At 63.7% G+C, this 25,642-nt stretch overlaps 3 protein-coding genes across 4 annotated transcripts; 2 read left to right on the top strand and 1 right to left on the bottom strand.

Annotated features, from left to right (window-relative positions):
* The first annotated feature begins 4,846 nt into the window (after positions 1-4,846).
* On the top strand, positions 4,847-6,604 carry NKX2-3 (NK2 homeobox 3). 2 transcript variants are annotated; one of them, XM_058810718.1, is made up of 2 exons: positions 4,847-5,306; positions 5,964-6,604. In XM_058810718.1, the coding sequence occupies exons 1-2, from the start codon at positions 4,964-4,966 to the stop codon at positions 6,602-6,604; spliced, it is 984 nt and encodes a 327-aa protein (XP_058666701.1). In that variant the 5' UTR covers positions 4,847-4,963. The 2 variants fall into 2 exon arrangements, with proteins under 2 accessions (XP_058666701.1, XP_058666702.1); XM_058810719.1 differs by having other exon boundaries at positions 4,847-5,316; positions 5,968-6,604.
* Positions 6,605-15,771: 9,167 nt separating this feature from the next.
* SLC25A28 (solute carrier family 25 member 28) lies at positions 15,772-19,577 on the bottom strand. The gene is made up of 4 exons (XM_058810531.1): positions 19,257-19,577; positions 18,922-19,150; positions 18,109-18,165; positions 15,772-16,750 (listed from the first exon to the last, which is right to left on the bottom strand). Exons 1-4 carry the CDS (start codon positions 19,560-19,562, stop codon positions 16,233-16,235), a joined length of 1,110 nt encoding a protein of 369 aa, XP_058666514.1. The 5' UTR covers positions 19,563-19,577; the 3' UTR covers positions 15,772-16,232.
* Positions 19,578-20,296: 719 nt separating this feature from the next.
* Positions 20,297-25,146, top strand: ENTPD7 (ectonucleoside triphosphate diphosphohydrolase 7). Its single transcript, XM_058810978.1, has 12 exons — positions 20,297-20,304; positions 20,387-20,554; positions 20,622-20,827; positions 20,904-21,054; positions 21,424-21,527; positions 21,601-21,657; positions 21,937-22,085; positions 22,161-22,327; positions 23,089-23,413; positions 23,498-23,583; positions 23,700-23,861; positions 23,994-25,146. Exons 1-12 carry the CDS (start codon positions 20,297-20,299, stop codon positions 24,220-24,222), a joined length of 1,812 nt encoding a protein of 603 aa, XP_058666961.1. The 3' UTR covers positions 24,223-25,146.
* Positions 25,147-25,642: the final 496 nt, after the last annotated feature.

Here is a 25,642-nt window from a genome sequence, read left to right as displayed (position 1 = left end):
GACACAAACACACAGCAATGGCTTCTGAGACACGGAGCAAAGGTACTCCCAGAAAGGCTGTGGGGTGTGCTCCACCAACAGGGTGGTGTACGTGTGCCTGTAGCTGTGTCCTCCTTCAGCTGCACAGGGACCCTCTCATCACACGGTCAGTAACTGTGATTTATGACAGCTTCTAAGCCAGAGAAAGAGGTGTTCTGCTACTCTTTGCACATCCCTAGTCATTGGGCTGTTATGCAGCAGGGTAGCTTTGTGAAGCCTGGATATCCTTTGTGCACAAGAGATGCCAAATAAAAGCAGGCAGGAGGGGGTCCTTGGCACTGGCATTTCCTATCCTGCATTGCCTTAGATGAAGGATGACCTTTACCTGCTCCTGCAAGGTGGCTCTCACCAAGCTCAGCATGTGAGCCTCAGTTTCAGAGGCCCATCTGGCACTGAAATCAAGGGCAACCTCCCCTTTGGTGTCCAAGCCTACCGAGCTCCCCTTGCTGCAATGGGCTGCACCTTTGCATTTGCTGCTCCTATCCCTCAAAGTGCTGAACACTGAATGTTTCACACAGCTAGTGGTATCTCTCAAACCAACCTCCCACCTTAAAAATATAGTGTAGGATGTTAGAGTCTGATTCTGACCTTTAGAAAACACATTTATTTTCCGCTGAGGCTTTGTTTTGGGATGTATTTCCAAGCCATGCATCCCCGCAAGAACTGTGAAGCAAAAGTAAATCAGACAATGTCAATGGAGAAAAAAAATACTGAAGAAAAGCAGATATTTGCAATGATGTATTTCTCAATAAAATGGGCATTAGTTGGGTGGCTCTCGGCCAAACCAAGCCAGCTGTTCTGAGGATTTGGAGAGATGCAGGCAGGTGTCAAGTGGCAGACCTGAGTGAACAGGATGGTGCAGGCACTGCCTGGGCACAGATGGGACAAAGCAGTGAGACAAGGAGCCAGCCTGTTGCTGGGTGAGCATGCTGCATCCTCTGTCTGGACCTGGCTCCACTGCCTGCAGAAGCTCTCTCCTCTCCTGAGGAATACAGATAATGTTTATTTTCAAAGTTGTGAAAAAGAGCCATTCCTGTGCAGGTGGCAGGGCAGGGATAAACGCCATCCTTTCCCCCGGGCGCGGTGACCAGGTGGGCGCACTCAGGGAGTGAGTGCGGGTTGGGAGCTGCGGCGGAGCCGCCCCGTGTGCGCTCCTCACGGAGCCCCTCAGGGCGCGCCCGCTGGGCACCGAGAGGGGCGCCGAGGCTGTGTGCGGGGAGACCCGGACCCCGGAGACGGCGGAGCGCTGTGCCGTGCCGGGCCCGGCCGGACAGGACCGTACCGCGGGGTCCGCTGCCGGCAGGTGACCGAGCCGTGCGGAGCCGGTGCGGGCTGCACGGGACGGCCCCAGCGGCAGCCCCGGCGGCGGGTCGCTGTCCCGGGACCCGCCGCCTCTCCGCGTCGCGTCGCCGGCCCCGCCGTGCGGGGGCGTCCCCGGCGCGCTGCGGTTCTCACATAAATCAGGACCGAACTCCTGGGAAAGGGCCATCCTTCACGGGGCGCTGCTGACAGAGAACGAGAACCAGACGGGCCCTGAGATAAACCACGGCGCGCAGCGTTTACACAAGGGCAGGCTCTGTGTAAATAGAGCCGGGCGCGGGGGGCAGCTCCCGGCGGCGCGGGTCCGCTCCGGCTACGGCCCCAGCCCGCGGGCCGCCGGGCTCCCGGGGCGGCGGGCAGGTGGGTGCCGCCCGCCCAGCGCCTCCCGCCGCCGTGCCCCGCTGGCTCTCCGAACACTGGGGCTGGAGACAGGGCCGGATTAGCGTGTTTGTTTGTTTACGGCCATTAGCGCGGGGCCGGCTCCAGCACTCCGCACCCGCAAGACTAATGGAGCAATTAGCAGCCCCGGTGCTGATAGCATCGCCCCGAGCGAGACCCCCGGGCGTGGCCGCTGCTACCGGGCTGCCTGCGGCCGGGCCCTCGGGCGAGAGCGGGCTGCTCGCTCCCTCGCCCGCCCGCCGCGGTGTGCGCGGCTGCAGCGGGGCTGCTGCTCGCTCCCCGGGCCCGGGGGGAGGCTCTTGGCTCTCTTGGCTCCGCTGCAGCATCCGCACGGCGAGTTCCATCCATTACAATAATCCCCTGTCTAAACAGAGCGCAGGAGCGGCCGGGACAACAAGGCTCTGCTGTAAACAGAGCTCAGGGGACGCCGCTAATGATATAAATAAAATAACCATTAATAGCCCGGTGACCCCAGCCCAGCCGGCTTGGGAAAGCCCTGCAGCCGCAACCCGGGCTGAGACCCGCCGACAGGTACCGGGCTGCCCTGCTCCTTCCTCCCCCTAGATTCTGTACCTCCGTACCGCTCGTCCCGGTCCGGCCGTGCTCCTTGGCGTCAGCCGCCTCGGCACGGGCACGGTCGGGCCCGACCATCTCCCCGCTTGCCCGGCTTTTCTAGCCGGGAACTCACCACCGATCCGCCTCCACTAACGGGGGCATGCTGGCATGGGGGGAAGGCGCGGGCGCAGTTACCGCACCGGGAGACTGGCGGAGGGTGAGGCCCAGAGAAGGCCCGGCCGCGTCTTGCTCCCTCCGTCGGGCGCGGGCTCCCCGCGCAGTCCGTGTGGCCGGCAGCAGCACAAATGAGTGGGTCCCAGCGGGAGAACCACTCGTACCACCTGGGAGAAATCCCGATGCGCCCTTTTCTGTCCGACCCAGGATCCCAGAGCCCGCAGGCCGCACCCGGCGATCGGCCCGTCCGGGATCCCTGAGCGCGATGGCGCCACACGAGTCAGACACTGCCGGGGTGCGGCCCTCAGCACGGCGGCTGCTGCTCCCGCACACGGTCGGGCAGGCGGACACCGGCGGTGGCCCGGCAGTTCTTATGGCCGCCACCACCGAGGGCAGCGGCCCTTGACGCTGCTCTCCCCGCCGGGAAGCTCGGCCGCAGGGGAGCTCCCGGGCAGCGCGGCGCTGTGCAGAGGCCGGCCGCTCACCGCGCTGCCTGCGGGCCCCGCGCCTGCACCTTCCCGGGCCCGGGGCCCCGAGGCGGGCGGGAGTGGCCCGGGACGGTGGCGGATGTGTAACACAGATAAGGAGCTAATTGTTACTAATTATTTTCGGAGTCCCGGCAGCGACGCAATGCCGAGCTTCTCTGCGCACCGGCGGCACAGGGCAAAGTCGGGCCCCAGTCAGGCCTGCTTACTGCGGCCGCCCTTCCCCCGTCCACCGTCCGGACAGCAGGAAGGCGTCTCCCACGGGGAGCGGCGAGAAGAGACCGACTCGTCATATTTATGTGGCGAGGGGTTTGAAGCTGCGTGATGGCAGCGGTCCGGTGCGCCGCGGGACCGGCAGCACATGAGCTGCGGCGAAGCGCGCGGCACTCGGGCTCCTGTCCCGGGCTGCGCCCCAGTAAATCCGTCTCTGGGACGTGCAGAAAGACGTAGATACGAGGGCACCGACAGAGCCGCTAAACAGTGGAGACGCCGGACGTTAACAACACGAGAGAAACTCCCGGGAAGGCCCCGCGAAGCCCCGGCGCCGGGACACTCACCTGCCCGGCGTACGCGCCCGGCTCCGGTGGCCTCCCCTCGTCGCCGATCCAAGCCCTGCGGGGCAGCAGGATTTTAATCACAACGAAAAATCTCACCAAAGACCCCCTGCCCATCCCTCGGTGCGCCCGCTCCCCGCGCCGCGGCAGCCCCGAGCCCGTGCAAAAGTCCGGGAGCCGCGGGGAGCGCCGGGGGGCCGCGGCACCCCCGCATCACCGCGGGGCTCGGCCGGTGCCCGGCGAAGTCCTGTTCCCGGGAACTTCTCAGTGCGGAAGAGCTCGGCAGGCTCATTCGGTGCGTCACCCGCCGCCACGGTGGCGAGGTGGCTCCGCGGAGCCGCTGGCCGCTCGTTACCCGTGGGAGAAACGAAAGAAAACGAAACGAAACGAAAGAAAACGAAAAACAACGAAAGGAAACAGAGACGATCGCGGTATCGCGCTCCCCACCTAGCCCCGCGTTACCGCAGTCCCGAGCTGCCCACCCGGCCCGGCCCGGTCCGCCCCGACTGGGCCCGGCGGTCGCGGGCTGCGGGGCCCGATCCGGCGGGAGAAGCGTGCTTTCCCCTGTGCGAACGAGTGCCGCACCGGCTGCGGCGAGCTGGGCCGGCCTGCAGACTGGCCGATCGCGGGGATATTTGCGGGGACACCGGCGAAGGGACCGGAGGTGCAGGGGGATGAGGATGGGTCGGCTACGTGTACGTCGCATGGCTACGGCCCGTCCGGGACGGCGGGGTCGCCGTCGGCTGCGGGAGGGGCGCGGGCTGGCGGAGGCGCCTGGACCTCCCCTCCGCTACGCGCCCTGGGCCGCCGGAGGCACTTGCGGAGCCGTGCTGGTGGGGCGGGAGGCCGGGCTGGTGGGGCCGCACATGTCGGTCCCTGCCGGGGCCGGACCGAGCCGTGTGCGGGCAGGGGTCAGCGGGGCGCGCCCGGGCGGGGATCCCTACCTACCTACACGTGCTTAGCACTGGGGGGCGCGGCGGCGGCTGCCGCGGCTCTCTGCGGACACCCCGACCCCGGCGCACCGTCCCCGCGCCCGCCGGGCGGGTGCCGGGCCGGCGGGGCGCTCTGCGGGAAAGCAGCCTCCCCGAGTGCAGCCTTAATACATTGCTATTTCTGGCCGGGCGGCCGGAGCCGGGCAGGGGGCCGGCTCTGCCTCCCCCTCTTTCCAATGGTGAGGCCGCCCCCGGCCCCTCCTTGCCGTGACGTGCCGGCCCGGGGCAGAGGAGGCTCCCGAGCCTTTGGCTGTCCCTGCAGAAGCTGTAACAAAACGCAGACCCCCAGCGCCGAGCTAATGGAGGCAACTTAGACAGAAGCAGGCGCGGCCCCTCGTCTCTCGGCGCTGCCTGCTCCCCCCGCACCGGGCGCGGCGCTCCCCGCCGAGCAGCCGCCCGAGCGCCGCCGGGCCCGCGGGACTGCCTGGCCGCTTGCGCTGCCCCGATGATGTTACCGAGCCCCGTCACCTCCACACCCTTCTCTGTCAAAGACATCCTCAACCTGGAGCAGCAGCAGGACCCGCACTATGGGGCCCAGCTCCCGCACCACCTGGAGCACCACTTCCAACCCGCTGCCTGCCTGCTGGCGGCCGCCGACGGCGCCCGCTTCTCCGACGGCGAGGAGGAAGAGGAGGAGGAAAAGCTCTCCTACTTGAGCCCCATGGCAGCGCCCGGCAGCCAGGCGGACGCGCGGATCTCCGCCGACAACTACGTTCACGCCGTGCTGCGCAGCTCCTGCGAGGCTCCCGGCCCGGGAGAAGAGCTGGAGCCGGCGGTCCGAGACCCAAGTGAGTATCGGCTCCGCCGCGCTCCCCGCACTGCACCGCCCCGCCGAGACGGGCCCCGCGCTGCCTTCCCGCGGTGCATTCCCAGCCCTCGGGCATCGCCCCGCGAAGCCCAGGTCCCTGTAGCCTGCCCCATGTCCCTTGGCCATGTCGGGCTGGGACAGGCACGTCGCGGGGCTGCCACCGCCCTCCTCCGCGCCTCGCTCGCCTCCTCCCTGGGTAGTGCCTCCGCATGGCCCCAGTCCGGAGGTGTCGGATCAGGCCCGGGCTCTGCAATTTAGGTAGCGGAGGGGAAGGAACGGGTCGGGTTAGGCCCAATCCGCACCCGCTGCGGCGGAGCCCGGCGGCGGAGCAGGTGCCCGGCGCTGTGCGCGGCGCGGAGCTCTCCTCGCGGTGCCGCAGCGGTAACGCCGCAGCCGGCCCGGAGGTGCGGGAACGTGCCCGGCCCCGCGGCCCGAATCGAGCCCTCGCAAACACAGGCGGTGCCCGAGACGGCCGGTCCCAGCGCTGCCTCCCCGCCCGCACCGCGGTGCCCCGACGGGCGCGTAGCGGCGCGGGGCCGGCCGGGCGCGGAGCCCTCGTCCGCCGGTGGGGCCCGCCGGGAGCAGCGAGCGCCCGGCGTCGGCTAGGCGCACCCGTGACCTTCGTTCCCCCGTACAGAGAGCTGCGTCCTGAAGAAGCCGCTGGACTCAGCGGAGAAGGCGGAGGAGACGGAGAGGCCGAAGCAGCGGAGCCGGAGGAAGCCGCGCGTACTCTTCTCCCAGGCGCAGGTCTTCGAGCTGGAGCGCCGGTTCAAGCAGCAGCGTTACCTGTCGGCGCCCGAGCGGGAGCACCTGGCCAGCAGCCTCAAGCTCACCTCCACGCAGGTGAAGATCTGGTTCCAGAACCGGCGCTACAAGTGCAAGCGGCAGCGGCAGGACAAGTCGCTGGAGCTGGGCGGCCCCGCGGCCCCGCCGCCGCCGCGCAGGGTGGCCGTGCCCGTGCTGGTCCGTGACGGCAAGCCGTGCCTCGGCGGGTCGCAGGGCTACAGCTCGGCGTACAACGGGCCCTACTCCTACAATGGCTTCCCCGCCTACGGCTACGGCAACGCAGCCTCCTACAACCCCGGCTACGGCTGCACCTACCCGGCGGGCACCGGCGGCGCGTCCATGCAAGCCGCCTGCAGCCCGGCGGCGGCCGCCAGCCCCTTCGTGAACGTGGGCGGCCTCGGCGGTTTCAGCGGCGGCGGTCAGCCGCTGCACCAGCCGGCGGCGGGGCCTTCCTGCGGCCAGGGCGCACTGCAGGGCATTCGGGCCTGGTAGCCCGCACGCACTGAGGGTCGGGAGCGGACCGACAGGACGGCCCGGCGGCTCCGCGGCCCCGTTAGCACCCGCACCGCATCCCGGCTGCGCGCCACGCGCCCTGGAGCGGAGGCGGCGGCGGCGGGACGGCGCGGCGGGACCCCGGCGCTCCCGCGAGCATCGGTGCGGGGCCGGCGACGGACGGAGCGGAGCGGCGGCGGGACGGGGCCGCGCGAACCCGCAGCGAAGCGCCGTCGCCCCGCGGAGGCGCCGCGACGGCCGGGCGGGCCGGGCGGGCCGGAGCCGATCGCGCCGCGCCAGCGGAGCAGCTTTGCTTGTAAAAAGCCGACGGCGGGGCCCGCTAGTGCCGCGGCTCCTCTATCTACTCTGTATCGGTCACTGCCAGCGCCAGCTCGCCCAGTCAGTCAATAAACCAGGTGCAATACTCGCCGCCCGATCCTCCTTCGTCCAGCGGCCGGTGCCCGGCGGAGGGGCCGGGGCCCGTGCCCGGCGGCGGGGCGGTCGCCGCGTCGTGCCCGCGGGGCAGGGCGGCCCGGCCGGCTTGTGAGCGTGCCAAGGGCGCTGAATGGGGCCGCGTAGCTCAGAGCCGGGCCCATTGTGGCCGACGGGCCGGCGCTGAAAGGAGCCGCCGAGGAAGGTAGCGGGAATAGGCGCTTATTGGATTCGGGAACAAAAGGTGTGGCAGGGAGGCGAGGGACAAAGGGGCCCCGGCGCCGAGATTGACGGGCCGCTTTGCCCCCCACTGAGGCCCAGGCCCGGCGCTTTATGCGCGGGGGCTGCAGAAACGTGCTGGGTTTTGTTCCCCATTCTGGGAGCGCAGGGGAAGAGGAGGGGGGTCCGCGGGCCGCTGATTAGGGCCGGCCGGGCCGGGCAGCCTGAATGCCGGGTCATTATTGCTACATGTTCAGCCATTTCGCTCGATCGCAGGGGGAGGGGGCGGCCGAGGCCCCCGAGCCCCACGGGACCGGCCGCGGGGTCGCCTTCCGCCTGCCCCGTCCCGGGCCGCCCGGTCCCGCTGTCGCCACCGAGGCGCTCTCGGGGCGGTGGCGGCCGCGCTGCCGCTGCCGTGCGGCTGCTGCCGAGCCCCGCCGGGATGGGCCGGACACCCGCAGAGCAGCGCGGCAGCAGCGGCCGCGCGGGGCACCGCGGGCGGCTGGGGGACCGAAGGCGCCGGGAGCTCTCCCGTGCTGTCCCGCACATCTGCCCGGCCGCCACCCTGGCTCTCCCAAGCTGTTTCCAGCGGAGCCTTCTTGGAGCCGGCGCGACGGACGCAGACCAGGGGCTGGCTATGCCACCCCCCTGACCCAGCGCTGCCCATCATGTCCTCCCCATGAGCTCCCCATGTGTGTTGCGTGACAGCCCCGTGTCCCGAGCAGAGGACCAGGCTCTGCCCTCGCAGAAGCAGCAGGTAACACCGCTGACATTACTAAACCCGGGTTTAAACTGCACATGCCCACCATTCAAACTGAACGTGCACCTTCGGGGTTTGCTGTTTGAAAGGAACCGGAGAAATTCTTTCCACTGCGGGGATAGAGTGGGAACCCGCAGGCCCCGGCTGCCAGTCTGGCTGGGCACGGCACGGCTCGGCACGGCACGGCACCCCGCTGTCCCGCGAGCCGCCCGAGGCCAGCAGGCTTCGCGGGGCCGGCGCTGGGAGAGGATGCGGCACGCCCAGCTGATTGTTTGCTGGATGGCAGTAAGGTGTCGCAGGAGAGGAAGCCCAGGCCCTGCTCTTGGCTTTCAGAGATGAGTGGTTAAGGCCCTGTGGTCTCGTGGGTAGAAACAGGATAGCCAAGAACAAAGGTAATGCGCTTTCTTCACAGCAGCAGTCAGGCTGGAGAGATTTGTCTCTGCCATAGGAAGGAGTTGCATTTTCCTCCATGTTCTGCCAGACTGTTGTCTGCAAAAATAGGGGACTCGTGTGTGTTCATACTTCAGCATGCAAGCCAGAGGAACCGTAACCACAATAGAAGCTCCTCCAAAATCTGGGTGTGTGAGAGGAGTTCCCAGCTTAACACATCCCTTCAAAGTACATGGCAGTTGATGAGAAATCCACTGCATCTCAGCAGCACCCAGAGGTTCTGGCTGAGATCAGAGCCCCAGCATGGGACACGCTGCCCAGGTCTGTAGTCACAGTGTGTAGAGCACAGACTGTTCTGTAAAGCAAAAGGACACCAAGGGACCTCACGGATGTGTGGCAAGAGGTGAGGCAGTACCAGCATGATCCAGCACCAACAGTACCCAGCTGCGGCAGAGCACTCTCAGCTGGTGCCTGGTCACAACCCTGACCCCTCTGTGCCTCCACGGAGCTGGAACAGCTCCCAGTCGGGGATTCCGAGAGGCCTGACCGCAGGCTGATGTCTCATGGCGCTGGAAGGTTCTAGATGTCCACCATAGCAAGCTCCATTCCTGGGACAGATCCCAGCTGTCCCACCAGCTCAGACTGGAGGAAGGGCAAGGGGTTAGTGGGAGGGACCCCTCTGCAGAGCCTCGCCCAAAGCTCCTGAGCTGCTGGGGAGGACAGAGCAGCACAAAGAGACGGCGGTAATGGAGGGCCCAGAGCAGGGTGGCGGAAGTGGAACGCTCCAAAGAGGAGGAACAGCCGGCAGAGGCCCCGTGGGAGGGAGATGGTGGGAGATTGCAGATGGGAGCGGCTGCCCAGGGAGGGGAGACACAATGGAGGGAAGTTGCTGCGTGGCTGTGCTGGAGGCAGCACCCGCCCCTGATGCGCCCTGTCCCCCACAGCCCAGGCTGGAGCAGGGTGCCTCCAGCAGGGTGAGGGCCACAGGGAGATCTCTGGAGGGAATTCCTTCGGCATGGTCCTGCTGCACCACGGTGGTGCCATGGCCTGAGGGACATCAGGGAGGGAGCGACGAGGATGGCCATGGACAAGGGGCAGAGGGCGTGTGTTTCCTCCTGGTTGACTGAGGGATTTACTGCTATTTGGGAATCAAGCTGTGAAGGTGCTGATTGTTTTCAAACAGGAATGAGATTCTCTAAGTGCACTGATTTAAAGGAAAGGAGGGACTTTTGGGGCAGCTAGATTTTAACCCCCAGGCCTCAGACCCACTCTGTGTGCAGGCTCTAGCTGTATTTTTTACTCAAGTTTCATGTTCAAGGAGGAGCTCATCAGCAGAACTTGTCTCATGCAGTGGCTCCTAGGGAGGGTCCATCCAAAGCCCAGTTATTGAAGGTTTTCTGTGGCCTTTCCATCATGCTCAGGATCACACAGAACTAGTGCTGTTCCTTCTGCAGCACCACAGATGTGCTCTGGTTTCCTCTCCTTCCTGACACCTTTTTTCCCTTCCTCTGTCCCTCTCTACTCCTGAGGTCATCCCTCCCCCTCTCATCCTTCATCCTTCTGTCCCCACCACGCACCTGCAGCCATCAGCAAGGAGCTCACCCGGGTGCAGAGGGAGATGCCTGCTCCCAGTGAGGCTGCTCAGGCTGCTTGTGGATCTGGGCAGGCATCACTGAGTCCTGCTCCAATCTACTCCAGCCTGGTCAGAGACGCCTCTTGCTGCCTGCATTGGGAGCCTGGGGACCCAGCTGTTTGCTAGTGTGGTGCCCAGCTCTTGCTCCTTTATTTGAGTGTCAGCTCCTGCTCTGCAGAGCTTCCCACTGCAGCCACCCCAGCCCCTGAGCTGGGAGCTGCCGAGGCTGCTTGGCCACTGGGGCTCTGTGGAGCCCTCCGGTGCTGGAGATGCTGGAAGCTCTTCCTGCCAACGGCAATATGGGGTTGTCACATAAGAGCTCTCCAGTGCCAAGAAAACTGTTGCCAGCCGTGGATCAGGTAATTAAAACATTGTTAGTTGTGCTGTGGAGCCTCCAGCGAGGCTTTGTCCCACCACACGGCAGCAGCACGAGGGGCAGGAGCCGCCTCCCCTGCGTGCCTGAGTCACTGCATCACAAGATGACTGCACCTGGCTGAGCCGGGTGACGGCACCTGCATGTTCCAGCTGATTCCTCAGGTTCCTGCAGTGGTGAGATCAGGGACAGTGCTGCCAGTAGGGATCCAGGTGACACGCGAAGGATTCACTCTGATTCAACCAAGGATCCAGGTGACCTGTCCACAGAGGGGGCTGAATCTTTGTCCCCTCCAGAACGGAGTGCTGCTGGAGGTCAGAGCTGCCCCTGTGTCCTGCCAGAGCCCTTCCCGGTGACATGATGCCACTGTGTCCCGCCTAGGCAATAAATGAAACCCACAGACGCTTCCCGGGACGAGCCTTCTCCGCGCCGGGGCGGCTGCAGGAGGGCGGTGCGGGGCCAGCGGGGTCCCGGGTGCTGCCCGGGATGCTCCGGTCCCCCGGGCTGCCAGCAGGGACAGGGACACTTGCTCCCGGGGCCCGTCCCCAAGCGAGATACGGCACCGCCATCTATCGGCCAGCGCCCGGGGACAGGCGGTGACAGACGGACACCGTGCTGTCCCCGCCATCCCGCGCCCGGAGCTGCTGCAGCGGGGCTGGGCTCGCTTTGGGGTGCCCGAGTTCCCCTGCAAGGCTCGGAAAGCCTCGGGGCGGGGTGTGCTGGCCCCGCTGGGAGGGGCAGCGGGACAGAGCGGACATCGGGCCGGGTTCGTGCCCACGGCACAGCCCGGCGGCACCTGCGGCATCCCGGGCCCCGCGGGAGCCCCGCTGCACCGGGCAGCACCACCGGGGCCGTGCACGCTGCACAGGCACCACCCGTGCCCCGCCGCGAGGGGAGAGCTGGGGACAAGGCCAGTGTCCCTTCCCTTCTCTAGCCACCGTGCGGCTCCCTTGCTAGTGAGCAGTGCTTTGCTGAGTTCTTCAGGTGAGCACGAGCACCCAGTCTCTGTGAGACCCAGCAGATTTTCAGCTCTGATGTTTTTTTCCCCAAAATGATGCAATTCACCTAATTCCAGGAGCCCCCCTGAAACTCCTGATGCCCTGACACTGCTTGGCGACCCCTCCCTGCAAGTCCCTGCCCAAGGACACCGGATGGCTGTAGGTGCCCAGCGCGCGGTGCCCGCCACAGCTGCATCCTCACCAGAGGGAGCTGTGTCCCACACTGAGGCACAGCCCAGTTTTGGCCCAGTTCCCCACGTTTTTTATAGCCCTTGGCAATGCTCCAGGTGACACTGCTCAGGTCTAACGCACATCCAAAGGTGCTTGGATTTCCATTCCTCCTGGCACCCACCTAGCCGTGCCAGGAGTCTCCTATGTCAGTCCCGAAGCTGTATTGCCCCGGGGGGCATTGCAGGCTTTCTCTGGGGCTGACTCTGGCTGCCAGTGCAATATCTGCAGACATGCTGGGCCGGGGAGATTAGGGCTGAAGCCTCCAGCAATCCCCTGGAACAGCCGTTGCTTCAGCTGCTTTTGAGGATGATCCCAGACCAAGCCCCAGTGTCACAGCATGGCTGAGCTGACCTCACCCATGTGAGGATGCTTGCAAGAGTGACTCCTGCTGCCACCTCTGTGCCACTCCCATCCAGCCCAGGAGCAGTTCCTTCCCCACTTCTGTCACTTCCCCAGCGCAAGAGGCCATCTGCCCACACCCCAGTTCCAGCCAGGGTGCCACTTTGCCATCCCTTGCTGGGGGAATTTGACACAGAAGCCTGCACTAAGCATGGGTGTTCACCTCATCAGAGCAAACACGCCCAGAGCTGTCCCAGCCCAGCCTAGTGGTTCTCTGTAGACAGTAAAGAAGGTTGTCAGCCTCAGCTCTACCTTTCAGGGTATGTTCCCTGCCTAGAATGGGAGATAGCCTTTCAGGCTATTGCTGTCCATGCTTGGATAGAGCCAGGCAGGCTGGGACCAGCCCAGCCTGGAGATGCCTCTGCCAGGCAGAGATGTGGGTCAGGAGGGGCTTTCCCAGCCCACCAGAGGCAATGTCTGCTCTGTGTCCAGGAGCCCCAGTGCTTGTGCTCAGCACTGCTGCGAGGCCGGGAGGTCATGAGAACTTGTACAGCTTTATTGGGGTCTGACACAGCCCTGAGGAATCCCAGAGCCAGGGTGGGCTGGGGCTGCAGGGAGGCTGGAGCCCATCTCTGTGCTCCCCATGGGCTCCAGCCACCTCCTCCCACCGAGCAGGGCTGTCATGCACCCACTGCACAGGGGCTGTGGGGCAGGAAAGCTCAGCGTGCTGGCAGAGCACAGGGATGTTGTTTCCAGGGAAGTGCTCTGGCCCCTGAGCTGGGCTGACAAAACCCTCTGAGCACTGGGACCCTGGTGCCTGTGTGGGGTCACCAAGGCAGGCGCAGCTCAGGAGCTCACTGGCCCCAGCTGAAGGTACAGGACAGACACGGGAGAGAACCCCCCTTCTTTCTCTGAGTAAGATGAACCCTCAGCCCCCAGCTTCCCTCACCCCAGCTCTGCCCTTACCCTGCAGGGCTGCAGCCATCTCCAGTTACCCCAGGAATGCAGCTGGGGGCTCCTGAGCTCTCCCGGCACAGCAGCCTCAGGCTGCCTGAAATAGTTTGGGCTCATGCCATAGCACAGCCCCAGACCTGTCACCTGGAGCAGGGCCAGGCCAGTGGCTCTTGGTCTGCCTGGTCAGGGGCTGCAGGGCTCTCCCCACCCAGAACACACCAGGACAGGGCTCAAGGGGACACAGGAGGGCAAGGCAGCAAACCCCTGCCCGTGCTGGATGTGGCTGGGGATCCTGCAGGGAGGTGAAAGGAAAAGGGATTGTCTCCAAAACTCTTCTGGGCTGAGCATTGCTTCCTTGCTGGAAAGCCAAAAATAGTCTCTTTACTCAGAAGAGGCTGTAGGAGGAAAGATCTCCCTCGAAGCACAGCCAAATACCTAGGAGGCCATAGCACAGACCCAGAGCAGCATGCCTACACTGATGAGAGGCATTATCAGACCTTGGAAAGGCAGCAGCCACAGCTGAGCCAGCCAAGAACTCCATTGCCTTCAGGCACCTCGCCATGCCAAAGGTGCCAGAGGAACCAGTCTGGCTGGCAAGGCAACACCCCCACCCTGGCAGAGCTGGGCAGCAGCAGCAAACTGCCACAGCCTGCCTTAGCTTGTGTCAGGCATTCAGCTCAGACATGGCAGCAGCAGGACACTCCTCCTGTCCACTGTGGCCTGGCCCAAGGGATATCTGGGAATCCCCACGGCAGCTCTACTGTCCCTGCAGTGCCAAGCCCAGAGCAGGCAGTGCCATTCCCTGCAGGGCTGCTGCTGCCTGCCCTGTGAAACCCCCAGCTGCTGCTGGGCAGGCTGGCACTGTGTGAGAGCAGCAAAGCTGTGCCCCTGCCAGGGGAATGCTTTAGGCCAAGTGCTCACACAGCAGCATTCTGGGCTGTGCTGACTTATCATCTCCCTGTTCCTGGGGGTCTCACTCCCTCCCCAGCACTTCTGTGGGTTGTTATTCCTGGAAAACGTCCTAGAGACACTTTCAATCATGCCTTCATCCACTGACATTTATAGAGCTTCTTCCAGCAGCTGATGGATTTAACAGTGTGGATCTTCCCCCAGCCCCAGTCTGTTTATGCCTGTCCCTCCATGGGGTTTGCCATTGCCCCAGTGCATGGTGAGGGCTAAAGGCAAAGCTGCAGCTCTGCTGCCAACAGCTTTCAGCTCCTGGGCACAGACCTGTCCTGGCAAAGCCCATTGTAGCCATCCTCTGCTCACTCCTGTCCAATGCCCTGCCCTCCAACCCAATCCTGCTCTGATCTGTCCCAGCCATCTCTGCTTCTGCCTCTTGGGTGGAGCAGCTGCAGGGCTGCCAAACTTGCAGTACTCAGACTATTTCTTAAAGTCTCAGCTCCTGAAATTGTGGGAAAACTTCAATTTCCTGACCTCCTGCAGCTTTTGTGTCTTTAAGGAGTTTCTCACCCTTCTGCTTGTGCAGGAAAAGCAGGGACCAGGAGCTTGCTGCCCGTGCCAGGGAGCAGAGGATGGGCACAGCACACAACCAGGAAGACCCAGGCTGCAGAGCAGTGGCTGTGGCTGCTCTGTGCCAGGGACACTCAGACCTGTCAGGCAGCCATCAAAAATCCCACAGATGGTCATTCAGCCTCCCTCACCACCTCGAGGAACCAGGGCAAGAGAGATGTGTAAGGGAAAGGTGGATGCAGGGCTGGGCAGGGGCTTGGGCAGGGTGTCAAGCACCCAGCCCTGAAGTGCAGGAGTCCCTTTCATCAAACCATGGTGGAGCCAAAGCCCTAAGGGCAGCACATCCTCCTTGCTCTCCCAGCAGCTTTTCCAGCCACAGGAAATCCCCTCTGTCCTCACCACAGCCCACTCCAGCAGTCTTCTGGGCAGATCAGGCCAGCAGATCCTCTGGAGCAGCTCTCATCCGGCCCAGATACCCACTGGCAGCACATACCACAGCTGTGAATGCATTTCCTCCAGGGAATTATTTTGGGCATGCCTCCGTGGGACATGTGCCACACCTGAAAGCACTGTGAGAATTCAGGCATCACCCATGAGCACCTTGCTCAAGAAACCCAGAGATCTGCTCTGGGCAGGTCAGCACAATGAGGCAATACTTTAGTGCTCAGCTCACAGCTCCACAATTGGGTGGGACCCTAAAATAAACTGGTATCAAGACAACTAACATGCTAAAAAAAAAAGTTATTCTACTAATTACCACTAGATTGGAAAAGACATTAGTACTCTGAGCAATTTTGACATGCTCATCAAGCATCAAACCAGTCTAATTACTCAAACTTATGGGGCAAAACTCTGCCAAGCCCCAAATCTCCTATATGAGGTGCACAAAGCCTACCAGCCTCACTCAGCACCTAATTCCTGTGCTGTTCCTGACACACAACCCCTCCTGCCAACATCTCCATTTGGAGCAATTTGGAAGCATCCCGAGGACCCCCAGTGTGGGACTACTTTGCCAAGGAACATAAATCTCAGTGATCGACCATGAGCCAGGGGGGATGGGGGCACCCTCTTCCCTGCATGCTGCCAGGGTGACTGGGCCAGACAGGCCCCCTTCTCCCACCAGCACCCCCAGACTGCTCTCCCCTCCCCTGCTCTGGTATCCATCAAAAGAGCTCAGCACCAGGCACAGTCAGAAAGGCACAGTGCTGGCAGCTGGGCCATGCTGGAGGTAAGAATGGGACATGAGGATAGAGCAGAACTGTTTTTATTGGAGGTGTCAAGAGCAGGAACAAGAACAAACCTACAGGCTCCCTCCTCAAGTGCCATCCTCCCCTCGCCCACCACCACCACCACCACCACGGGGCAGTCAGCATCATGTGCGTGCTACGAGACAACGGCCAAGACTTACACTGTGCTTCAGCCAAAAGCCAGACAAAGCCCCAGCACCCCGCTGCCACCCCCTCCTCGGTGACTGCGAGCTCAGCTTGGCCCTGCCGGGGCAGGGCAGCACATTCACCTTCCCTCTGAGCAGGGCTGAGTTTTGCATGAGATGCTGTGGTTAAGGGAAGTCGGGAGCACAGCTCCACCAAAGTGCCAGGGCAGGTGACCTGGGCTGCAGCTCCCAGGGACATCTCGGAGGAGCCCAGCAGAGCGAGCTGTGCAGCCTGGGCAGGGCTGCCACAGCCACAGGCAAAAACGGCATCGCTACACCCCAAAGGGCTTCGCTGCCCCCTCTCTTCAACACAAACCAAACCAAAGGGGAGAGGGGTCAGAAGACACACCAGGAGGGGATGTGAGACGGGTCTGGAGCGGCGTTTGGCTCTGCATCACTTGCCGGCCCGACGCTCCTCCTGGCGCTTGGTGAGGATGTATTTGAAGAACTCGTACACGGACCAGGCAATGGCCGTGGAGGGCATCTGAAAGATGACTCTGGCCTGGACCCCTCTGAAGTAGGCGGGCACACCGCCCACCTGGTACACCGTCCTGAAGGCATTGGCCATGCCTGTGATGTGTCCACTGATGTTGGAGCTCAAGGCCAGGGACTCCTGGGTGTTGAGCAGCGTTTTGCAAACGTCCAAAGGCGTTGTGGCGGCAGCAGCGACGGCCCCCGCGCAGGCCCCAGAGACCACGTGGGAGCCTGGGTTGTACTGTCTGTGGGGGTTCAGCTGCTCTTGCAGGAACTCATAGGTCATGAAGTGAATGGCTTGGAAGGGGATGTTCATGGTGAGCTGGGTGGTGTAGCTGCGGTAGAAAGCCCCGGCCCCTTCGTTGCGCCACACGGCCCGCACACAGTCCATCACGTGCTGGTAAGGCGAGTTGTACATCTGCATCCTCTGCTTCACCACTTGGGACAGGCAGCGGCAGCCAGCACCCGGGCACGGGGGGGAGAGGAGAAACAGGGGTAAACACAAAGCCAGGCTTCCTCCAACTGCTTGGAGTTTGGTGACATTGGTCTAAGAGCTGAAGAGAGATAACTCGAACCACCGGTGGCCACGTGTCTCCAGACAGGACAGCAGCTGTTTAAATCTGCTGAGGCATCACTGCCACACACACATCACCACTCACATGCCACAGCCTCAGGGAATATCCTGATATCCCACTGCTTACAGTCCAGATCCACCCTTGCTCCCGAGCAACCAGTGTTTCCCCATCCACTGCTGCAGAGCTATCAGTCAGTCAGAAGAACCCCTTGGCATCCAGTTTCTTATTTCCCACACAGCTCTCGATCTAGATAAGACTGTCCCTCCCTTTCCACCCCCACTGCAGCCCAGAATAACCACAGCTCATTGCAGAGCCCACTAGCCAGGAGCTGTTAGCAGCCACTCTGGGCAAGGTTCAGAGCCAAACACCCCAAACCACCCAAGAGTGGGACAGGGGAGTCCAGAGCACAGCCTGCCACTGCTCTACCCCCCCTATCTCAATGTGACCATAAGGAGCTCAAAATGATGTCGTGCTGAACTACTACAGTCATGACAAGAGAAGCTGCATGACAATGGTATGGCAGCTGCCTGCTCCTCGGGGTCCCTGCCATGCAGTGGGGAGGCAGGATCTGCGCCCATATCAGCTGGAGCCTGCACTGTCACAAGCTCTCCAGTTTTAAAAGGGAAAAATACCTTCATGACTGGCCTTTCCTCATTGCTTCTCCTTCTCCCACTACTTCCATGGACTCAGTAAAATTACTAACTCCCTCTAACTTTTTCATATATACCAGGCCCATCAAAATCAGCATCTTTCAGACATTTCACAAGATCTCCGTTCTCCCAACTTCTCTAGCAGTTTTTACATCTCACTCTTTTAATTCTCTTGAACACAGGCCCATGACTGCACCACCTCTTCCCTAGATCTCAATACAGCAGTGCCCAGCTTCCACACACTCAGAATGACTTTGGCAGTGCCAATCACATCTCTCTTCCCTTCTCTCCTGCTCCAGGTTACAGTCCCCAGCCAAACTCCTGGATGAAAGGCCCATGCCCCCCCTCCCAGCTCCTCCTGAACCATGCTTTGCTGTGCTCCCGAGTTAATCTCTTCTACCCACCCTGCCCACAGCAGCCAGCCACCAGGGTCCCTACCTGGAGCCACGGGCCCCCAAAGAAGCCCTGCAGTCAGGCAAGAACAAGGGCACTCTCTGTGCTACAGAGGGGACCCAAGAGGCTCGGGCAGACCCTGATTCTCCCCTCCCCAGCAGGCCAGTACCATCATTACCTTCAGCAGGGTTCATGGCTGCATCGTGGAGCAACGTTGCTACACACCCGGCTGCACCTGCAAAACAAGAACTGCCACATGTGAGGGGGGGGAAAGGTGAGGGACCCTGGGACTCCAGCACAGCCCCAAGTCCCTGGCAGAGGCACAGGTGGAGGCCCATGAAAAAGGTGAGGTCTGAAGGCAGTCTCCATCTCCCTTCCAAAAGGCAGGCTGGTGCTCAGGGGCTCCCACCCAGACTGAGATACAGGAAGAGAGGGGGAAGGTAGTGGCAGGCTGCCATGTCCCATGGGGTCACCGGGACTCATCTGTGCCCACTCTTGGGTGGACAGGCCAATGCCACCAGCTGGCAGCCCATGGTGAGTGTCCCCACGTCCCGCTGGCACTTGCGGCACGCCTGCCAAGGGCGGAACGTGCCCTGCTCTCCCCTCAGCCCCACGCTCCCCCTACTGTGGCGGGTCCTGGAGACGGGCAACGGGCACCATGGCGAGACAGGCTCCGAAACCACATGGCGCTCCTGGGGCGAGCTCTGGCACTGCCGACCCACGGGGCCACGGCCAGTCCCAGCTTGTCTGCAGGCAGCTCCCGTCCACCAGCATCCTCCCGAGCCAGGGCCACCGACCCGCTTCAGGCCAGCTACCTGGCGGCAGCTCTGCAGGCGCGGCGCGTCCCCGTGCCCGGCACCGTGCGGCTGGCTCATGGCTGGAGAGAGCACAGGGCTTTAGGACACCCGCGGCACCCCGACCCGCGCCGGGACCGCCCTACCGCCACACCGCCGCTCCCGCCCCGCTCCCCCCGGGCTGCCGGGGCCGGTACCGTTGGCCACATGGCTATTGCCCCCCGCGTGGATAACGTCGCTCAGCGTCTTTTTTAACTTTTCGTAGCAGGCGAAGTAGAGGGCGTGCGCCGGCCCGGCGCCGGTGGCCGTGATGTTCAGGCCGCGCATGGGCCGCCAGACGCCCTCGGTGCGGGCGATGCGCCACAGGGCCTCCAGCACGTTCCGGTAGCGAGCGGCGGGCTCCGGCTGCAGGCTCTGCATTCGCGTCTGCAAAACAGGGCGGGCCCGGCCGTGCGGCTCGTCAGGCCGTGCCCGGGGCTCCCCGTGGGACGCGCCGGCCCCGTCCCTCCCCGCGCCCGCGCGCCGCCGGCACCTTGACGCAGTCGATGGGGTACATCACGCAGTGCTCCATGACGCCGGCCACGGCGCCCGCCAGCATGTGCGTGGACACGGCGGCTCCCTGCGGCAGCGCCTCGTAGTCGGGGGCGGGCGGGGAGCGCGGCTCGGGGCCCCCCGGGCCGGGACCGGCACCCGGCGCCACCTCCGTCTCCGCGCCGCCCCGCCGCGCCCGGCCCGCGCCGCCGCCGCCGCCCATCAGCAGCAGCAGGACGCGGCCCGACTCCGCGCCGCCCCGCGCGCCGGGGCCCGCGCCCGCCCCCGCTCCCGCCCCCAGCTCCATCGCGCCGCCGCCGCCGCCGCCCCGGCCCGCGCCCGCCGCGCCCTGTGCCGGCCCGCCCCTCCCCGGCCCCCATTGGCCGCCGCCGGCCGGCGCCCGCCCCTGAAGCGCGCCCATTGGCTAGGCGAGCCGCGCACCGCCCACGCACACCGCGCTAATTGGCCGCCGGCGCCGCGGCTCGGGCGCCGCCACTGGCCGGCCGCTTCCTCTGGCGCGTTCGGGCGCGCTGCCCATTGGCCGCCGAGACTGCTTGCCCTGCCAGCCCTCGCAGCCCATTGGCTGTCTCAACTTCGCGCCCCGCCCTACCGCGCAGCGCATTGGCCGGCGCGCCCGCGACCTTTGGCCCGCTCGCCCCGCCTCTCCGGGGGACTGAAGAGCCGCCATTGGCGGGCGAGTCCGCCACTCCGGACGTCGGAGCGCGCTGTGTTTTTGGGCGCCCGCGATTGGCCGGCAGCCTGCGCGCGCCGCCTCTCGGCGAAGGTCGGACGCGGGAGCAAGGGCGACGTCGGGCACCGCCCCCGCCCGCGCGAAGGGGGGCGCGTCCCGCCCAGGACGATTGGCCGTCGGGCAGCGTGGGCGTGGCTCCAGCAGGGCGGGCGCAGCCGATTGGCCGCCGTGGCGCGGGGGGCGGGGCTCCGCCGGCGGGGCGCGGCGGCGGCGGCGGCCGGTGACGTGTCCGCCGGTGCCGGCGGCGGTGCCCGCAGCGGCGATGCGCGGGCGGGCGGCAGCGGGCGCACATGGCCAGGTGAGTGCGGCCGCTCCGGGGGTTCGGCGCGGGGGCCGGGACCGGCGCGGTGCCGGTGCTCAGCAGTGGTCTCTACCCTCAGGGTCGGCGTTTTCTGCCTGTCGTGGCGCTCGGTGGGACCGTGCCCGGGGCCACGGCAGCGCCCGGCGGTGCTGGGGCTCGCTCTCCTCTTGGGGCTGCTGCTGCTGCTGGCGGCCGCCGTGCCCCGCCGCTGGGCCGCGCCGCCCCGCGCCTCCCGGCGGGACGACAGGTGAGCGGGACTGGGTGCCGGGAGCGGGGTCACGGCCGGCCGCCGGTGCTGAGCCGCCATGCCGCAGGTACCTGGCGCGGGCGGAGGAGCTGACGGCCACGGACACCGAGGACTCGTCCCTTAATTACGGGGTGGTGGTGGACTGCGGGAGCAGCGGGTCCCGCGTTTTCGTTTACTTCTGGCCCCCGCACAACGGGAACCCGCACGACCTGCTGGACATCCGGCAGATGAGGGACCGCAGCAGCCGCCCCGTCGTCAAGAAAATTAAACCCGGTGCGTGCTGCCCCGCTCCGGCCCCGAGCCCCCGGCACGGACGGGGCGGGCTGGCTCACGGCGCCTTCCCCGCCAGGCATCTCGGTGACCGCGGCAGCCCCCGAGCAGGCCACGCCGTACCTGCGGCCGCTGCTGCGCTTCGCGGCCGCGCACGTCCCGCCGCGGAAGCACAAGGAGACGCCGCTGTACATCCTGTGCACGGCCGGCATGCGGCTGCTGCCCGAGCGGTGAGTTCGCCGCCCCGGTCAGGAGAGCCGGGGGTGCGCTGGCACCGCTCAGCCCCGGGAGGAGCAGCACAGCTGCCTCTCTTGGAGCTTGCGGGAGAATCGAGAGTCCTGCGGGGGGATTGGAAAAGGAAACGGCGCGTTGTAGGGGAGTGTAGCAAGGGATGTGGAAGGAAGGTGTGAGCATGCTGGGAGGGAGCTGAGAGGAGATGCTTTTCTCTGAGGATTTCAAACAAATAGATCTATTTTTCATCTCCAAAACATGCTGGCTGCAGCAGCAGGACTTGTGGGGTTGAACGGGGTCTGTAGTGCGGTGTGATTCCTGCTGTCTCCACCAGCATCAGCATCTGTCCCTCTCCTGCATCCTCGCAGGCAGCAAGCTGCAATCCTGGAAGACTTGGTGACAAATGTGCCCCTGGAGTTTGATTTCCTCTTCTCCAAATCACACGCAGAAGTGATCTCAGGGAAGCAGGAAGGTAGGAGCAGCCACAAAGCACTGCCTGTTCCTCTTTGGTACATTGTTGTAATGACCTTTTCTGTCTTGTGAAGGTGTCTACGCGTGGATTGGCATCAACTTTGTCCTGGGACGGTTTGATCATGAGGATGGTGAGTCTGGCTGCTTGTAGAACAGCTGGGAGGGTCTAAGCAGAGCATGCTGGACTTTGTACCAGTGCTGTAGCTAAGATCAACCTCTGGAGTAGGCAGCAGTGCCTGACTCCTGTCATAAGTGTGAAACTCTCCTAGACCTGGGAGGTGATCCTTGCAGGTGGCCCCTGGGGTCTGCCTGTGGGGGGAGCCCCTTGAGGCAGCTGTGGGGTGATGGTGGAAGGGAGAAGATGCTGCCCCAGGCCCTGCCTCTTGCTGACATGCTGCTGTGGGTTGCAGAGGAGGATGCAGTGGTCACCGTAGCCCTCGGGGACCAGGGGAAGCCCCTGGTTCGGAAACGAACAGTTGGGATCCTCGACATGGGAGGCGCCTCCCTGCAGATTGCCTACGAGGTGCCCGACTCCGGGGCCATCTCCTCCCCACAGCAGGTGCGTGTCTGGTCCCGAGAGCAGCTCCTGCCTTCCCTGGACTGCTGCTGATCATGGACCCATTTGTGTCAGCAGGACGAGGCTGCTAAGAGCTTGCTGGCAGAATTCAACCTGGGCTGTGACGTGCAGCACACTGGCCACATGTACCGTGTCTACGTCAACACTTTCCTGGGCTTCGGGGGCAATTTTGCCCGGCAGCGCTATGAGGAGCACGTGCTGAACCAAACCTATGTGCACAACCGGTATTGCTGCCTCACCCAGTGGTGCCCCCACTAGAGCCTTGTGAAACGGGGTGCCGGTTCCTCCATGCTGTGCTCTCCCCTTGGATTTGCCTCACGAGCTGCCTGTGGTGATAACAGCTCCCACAGCCACGCTGGCAGCAGCTGGTGCCTGGGCTGGAACAGAGGGCTTGGCTGCTGCTGTTCTCCGAGCCTGGCAGGCGTTATCAGTGCCACAGCTCCCTGCCTTCCTCCTTCTCTCCTTGTGACAGGCTACAGGGAGGCCCCTCCTAGTGGCTTTTGGCTTTTCCTGCTCTGACTTCCCCTCCTCCAGCACCGATTCACTCAGCACATCTTTCCATTGCATCCCCACCTCGAGCTCTCCTGTCTCCTGTCTCTCCTTTCCTTCCAAGAGCACTACATGAAGCTGTCGCCAGAGGTGGAGGCTTGGTGCCCAGGTACTCCTGTGCCGGGAGCAGCCCCTGCCTCCAGATCCCCAGGGACTGTGCAGAGGCACAGATCCCCATGAGCTGGGTGGGGTGGGCTGTGCGTTGTTGCACCCTGCAGGCGCTCAGAGCGCGTAGCTGCAGGCCAGTGTGACAGATCTGGTGAGTTCAGCCTTAGCAGAAGGTGGCAGGGCAGGCACCAGCTCTGCAGGGTACAAGAGGACACAGCCTGGTCTGGTGCAGAGGGTATCTGGATGTGGGACAGGGCTAGATTAGGCTTTTGGGAGGTGGTATAGGACCCCCTGTGCAATTGCCATTTTTTCCTGCACTGTTTTCCAGCCTGCACAACCAGCAGACAGGGCTGAGCCCCAAGATGCCCTTCTTGGACCCCTGCCTGCCTGTGGGGCTGGAGGACACAGTGGTGAGGGGTGGCCAAACCCTGTACATCAGGGGACAAGGGGACTGGCAGGCCTGTGCAAAGCTGCTGCAGCCTCTCCTGGAAGGGTCCAATGGCAGCCATGTCTCCCTGGTGGAGACCTACAAAGCACCCATCGACTTCAGCAACAGCGAGTTTTACGGCTTCTCAGAGTTCTTCTACTGCACCGAGGACGTGCTGCGCCTGGGGGGCCAGTACAGCGCCCCCACCTTCATCTCTGCTGCCCAGGTGGGTGCTGCCCCAGCCCAGGGCAGCTGGGGCTGGGAGTGAGGGTGGTTTCTGTGCTCTGAACCCCAACTTCTCCTTCCCCAGGAATACTGCAGCCAGCGATGGGAGGTGCTGACCCAGCGTTTCCGTGGTGGCCTCTACTCGGCGCACGCTGACCAGCACCGGCTGAAGTAAATAGGCTGGCTGGGAGGTGCCATGGCTGGCCCTCCTGGAGGCCTTTTGCTGGGGTCGGGCACTGCTGCAGCTGTTAGTGTGTGGCTGATGCTCCTGTGTGCTCTGTCTGCAGGTATCAGTGCTTCAAATCAGCCTGGATGTACCAAGTCCTTCACGAGGGCTTCCAGTTCCCAGTGGACTATCCCAGCCTGCGCACGGCCCAGCTGGTGTACGACCGGGAGGTGCAGTGGACCCTGGGAGCCATCCTCTACAAGACACGATTTCTGCCGCTCAGGTACCATCAGGTGGTGTCACACAGGGAGGGTGGCTGGGGAGGAGCAGCAGTACCTGCACTGGTGAGGGCCCTGCACGGACCCTGGGGTACCCCACTGCATCTCATGGCCAGTCCTGATGTTCCTCTCCACAGGGATCTCCGTCAGGAGAGCATCCGGCAAGCACACCCCTCCTGGCTGCGCCTCTCTTTTGTCTACAACCACTATCTGTTCTTTGCCTGCATCCTGGTCGTGGCGCTGGCCATCGTGCTCTACCTCCTGCGGCTGCGCCGCATCCACCGCCGGCAGCTGCGCTTGGCACAGCGCACGCTGCTCTGGCTGGACAAGGTGGTGGTGCCGCTGGGCCCGGGGAGCGTGCCGTGATGCCAGAGGTGCCCAGCATCCAGTTGCACCAGCAGAACCAGGACTGGCTGACAGCCTGGGCTCTGAGAGCTTGGACTCCTCCTTAAGGACCATCTCAAAGTCTGCGCTCCATCGTCTCTGCATCAGTACCGGAGTCTGTGGGCTGAGGCAGCTATGGACACGAGAGCTTTCCTCTCCACCTTGCCCTAGTCCTAATCTTTGCATTCCTTGGCCTCTGGCCTTTGCCTCACTACATGGTGTAGAGCAAAGTCCTCTGCCACCAGCAGGCTCAAGGCTGCAGCCCTGGCAGATCCCTCAGATAACAGGACGCTATCACTGAGGCAGCCAGCCCAGAGCTCTGGCCTGAAGTACTGAGCCGCTCCATGACTCAGCCACCAGGTTGCTGTGGTTCATCACCTGGGGTGGCCTTCTGCAGGCCCTGACAACCCTGCGGCTGAGAGAGCAGCAGACACCAGCTAATTACTGCAGGAGCAAGGTAAACCATTAGTTCCACCAGGCTGCTCTGCCCAGCCTGGCCCCTCTTGGAGTGTTCCTGAAGGGGTGTCCTGCTCTTTGCTATGTCTTCTCTCTGAGGACAATCCTACCCAACATCCCAGACTGAGCCCTGAGGGCTCACGGATTGATTCTTGAGGCACCACCAAAGTGGGCTGTCTCCTTTCACATATTCATTCCCTCCTGGGCACAGCTGCCCTGTGCTGTCCCAGGCACCAGTGTCAGGACCTGTGGTTCTTTCCTCCACCAGGGCAGGCTGGGCCTGCCCCTGGGAGAGCCCCCTCAGCCCAGCCCAGCTCTCAGGCCTAGGACAGGCCAGGGCTGAGCTGTGCACGCAGGCACGAACCTTCCCTGGGGCTGGAGCCCCACCGGTGGTCCAGTGAAGTTTGTCACTTTACTGAACTCAGCTGTTCCCATTCCTGTAGCAATAAACAAACCCCTTGAGCCATCCAGCACTGTCTCCTTTCCTGGTGAGCAGCTCCCAGCAGCGATGGCTCCTGGCTGGTGGCATGGCAGGGTGGCTGCATGGCTGCACAGCTCTGCTGCTGCTTCCTGCTGCCACTGTGGGATGATGGAGCTCCTTTCCTGCCAGTGTTGTTCTGATTCCAGCAGGACTGAGCTTACCTGAGCTGGTAGCAGCAAGGAGAGCTCTGAACCAAACCAAACTGCTGGGATTGTTGGAAACAGCATCCTCTGCTGCCCTCTTGCTAAGAGGAAAATCCTGCCCACTTCAGAGCCCCTCCAAGATGCTGGTCTCTGCTTTTTACCTCATTCCCCACCTGACTCTTGGCTGCCTGGCAAAGAGGCTGCTGAGCTGCTCCAGCACCATGGAAATGGTCCCATCACAGCTGCAAGAGGCTGGGCAAGTACCCAGTTCTCTCTCAGTACACACAGTTCCTTCCCTGTGACCCTGGTCTCACAGCATGAG

Source organism: Ammospiza caudacuta, chromosome 9 (genome assembly GCF_027887145.1).
Source record: "Ammospiza caudacuta isolate bAmmCau1 chromosome 9, bAmmCau1.pri, whole genome shotgun sequence".
Lineage (NCBI taxonomy): Eukaryota > Metazoa > Chordata > Aves > Passeriformes > Passerellidae > Ammospiza > Ammospiza caudacuta.
The sequence above is the reverse complement of the archived record's forward strand: the minus strand, read 5'-3'. Positions and strand labels throughout refer to the sequence as shown.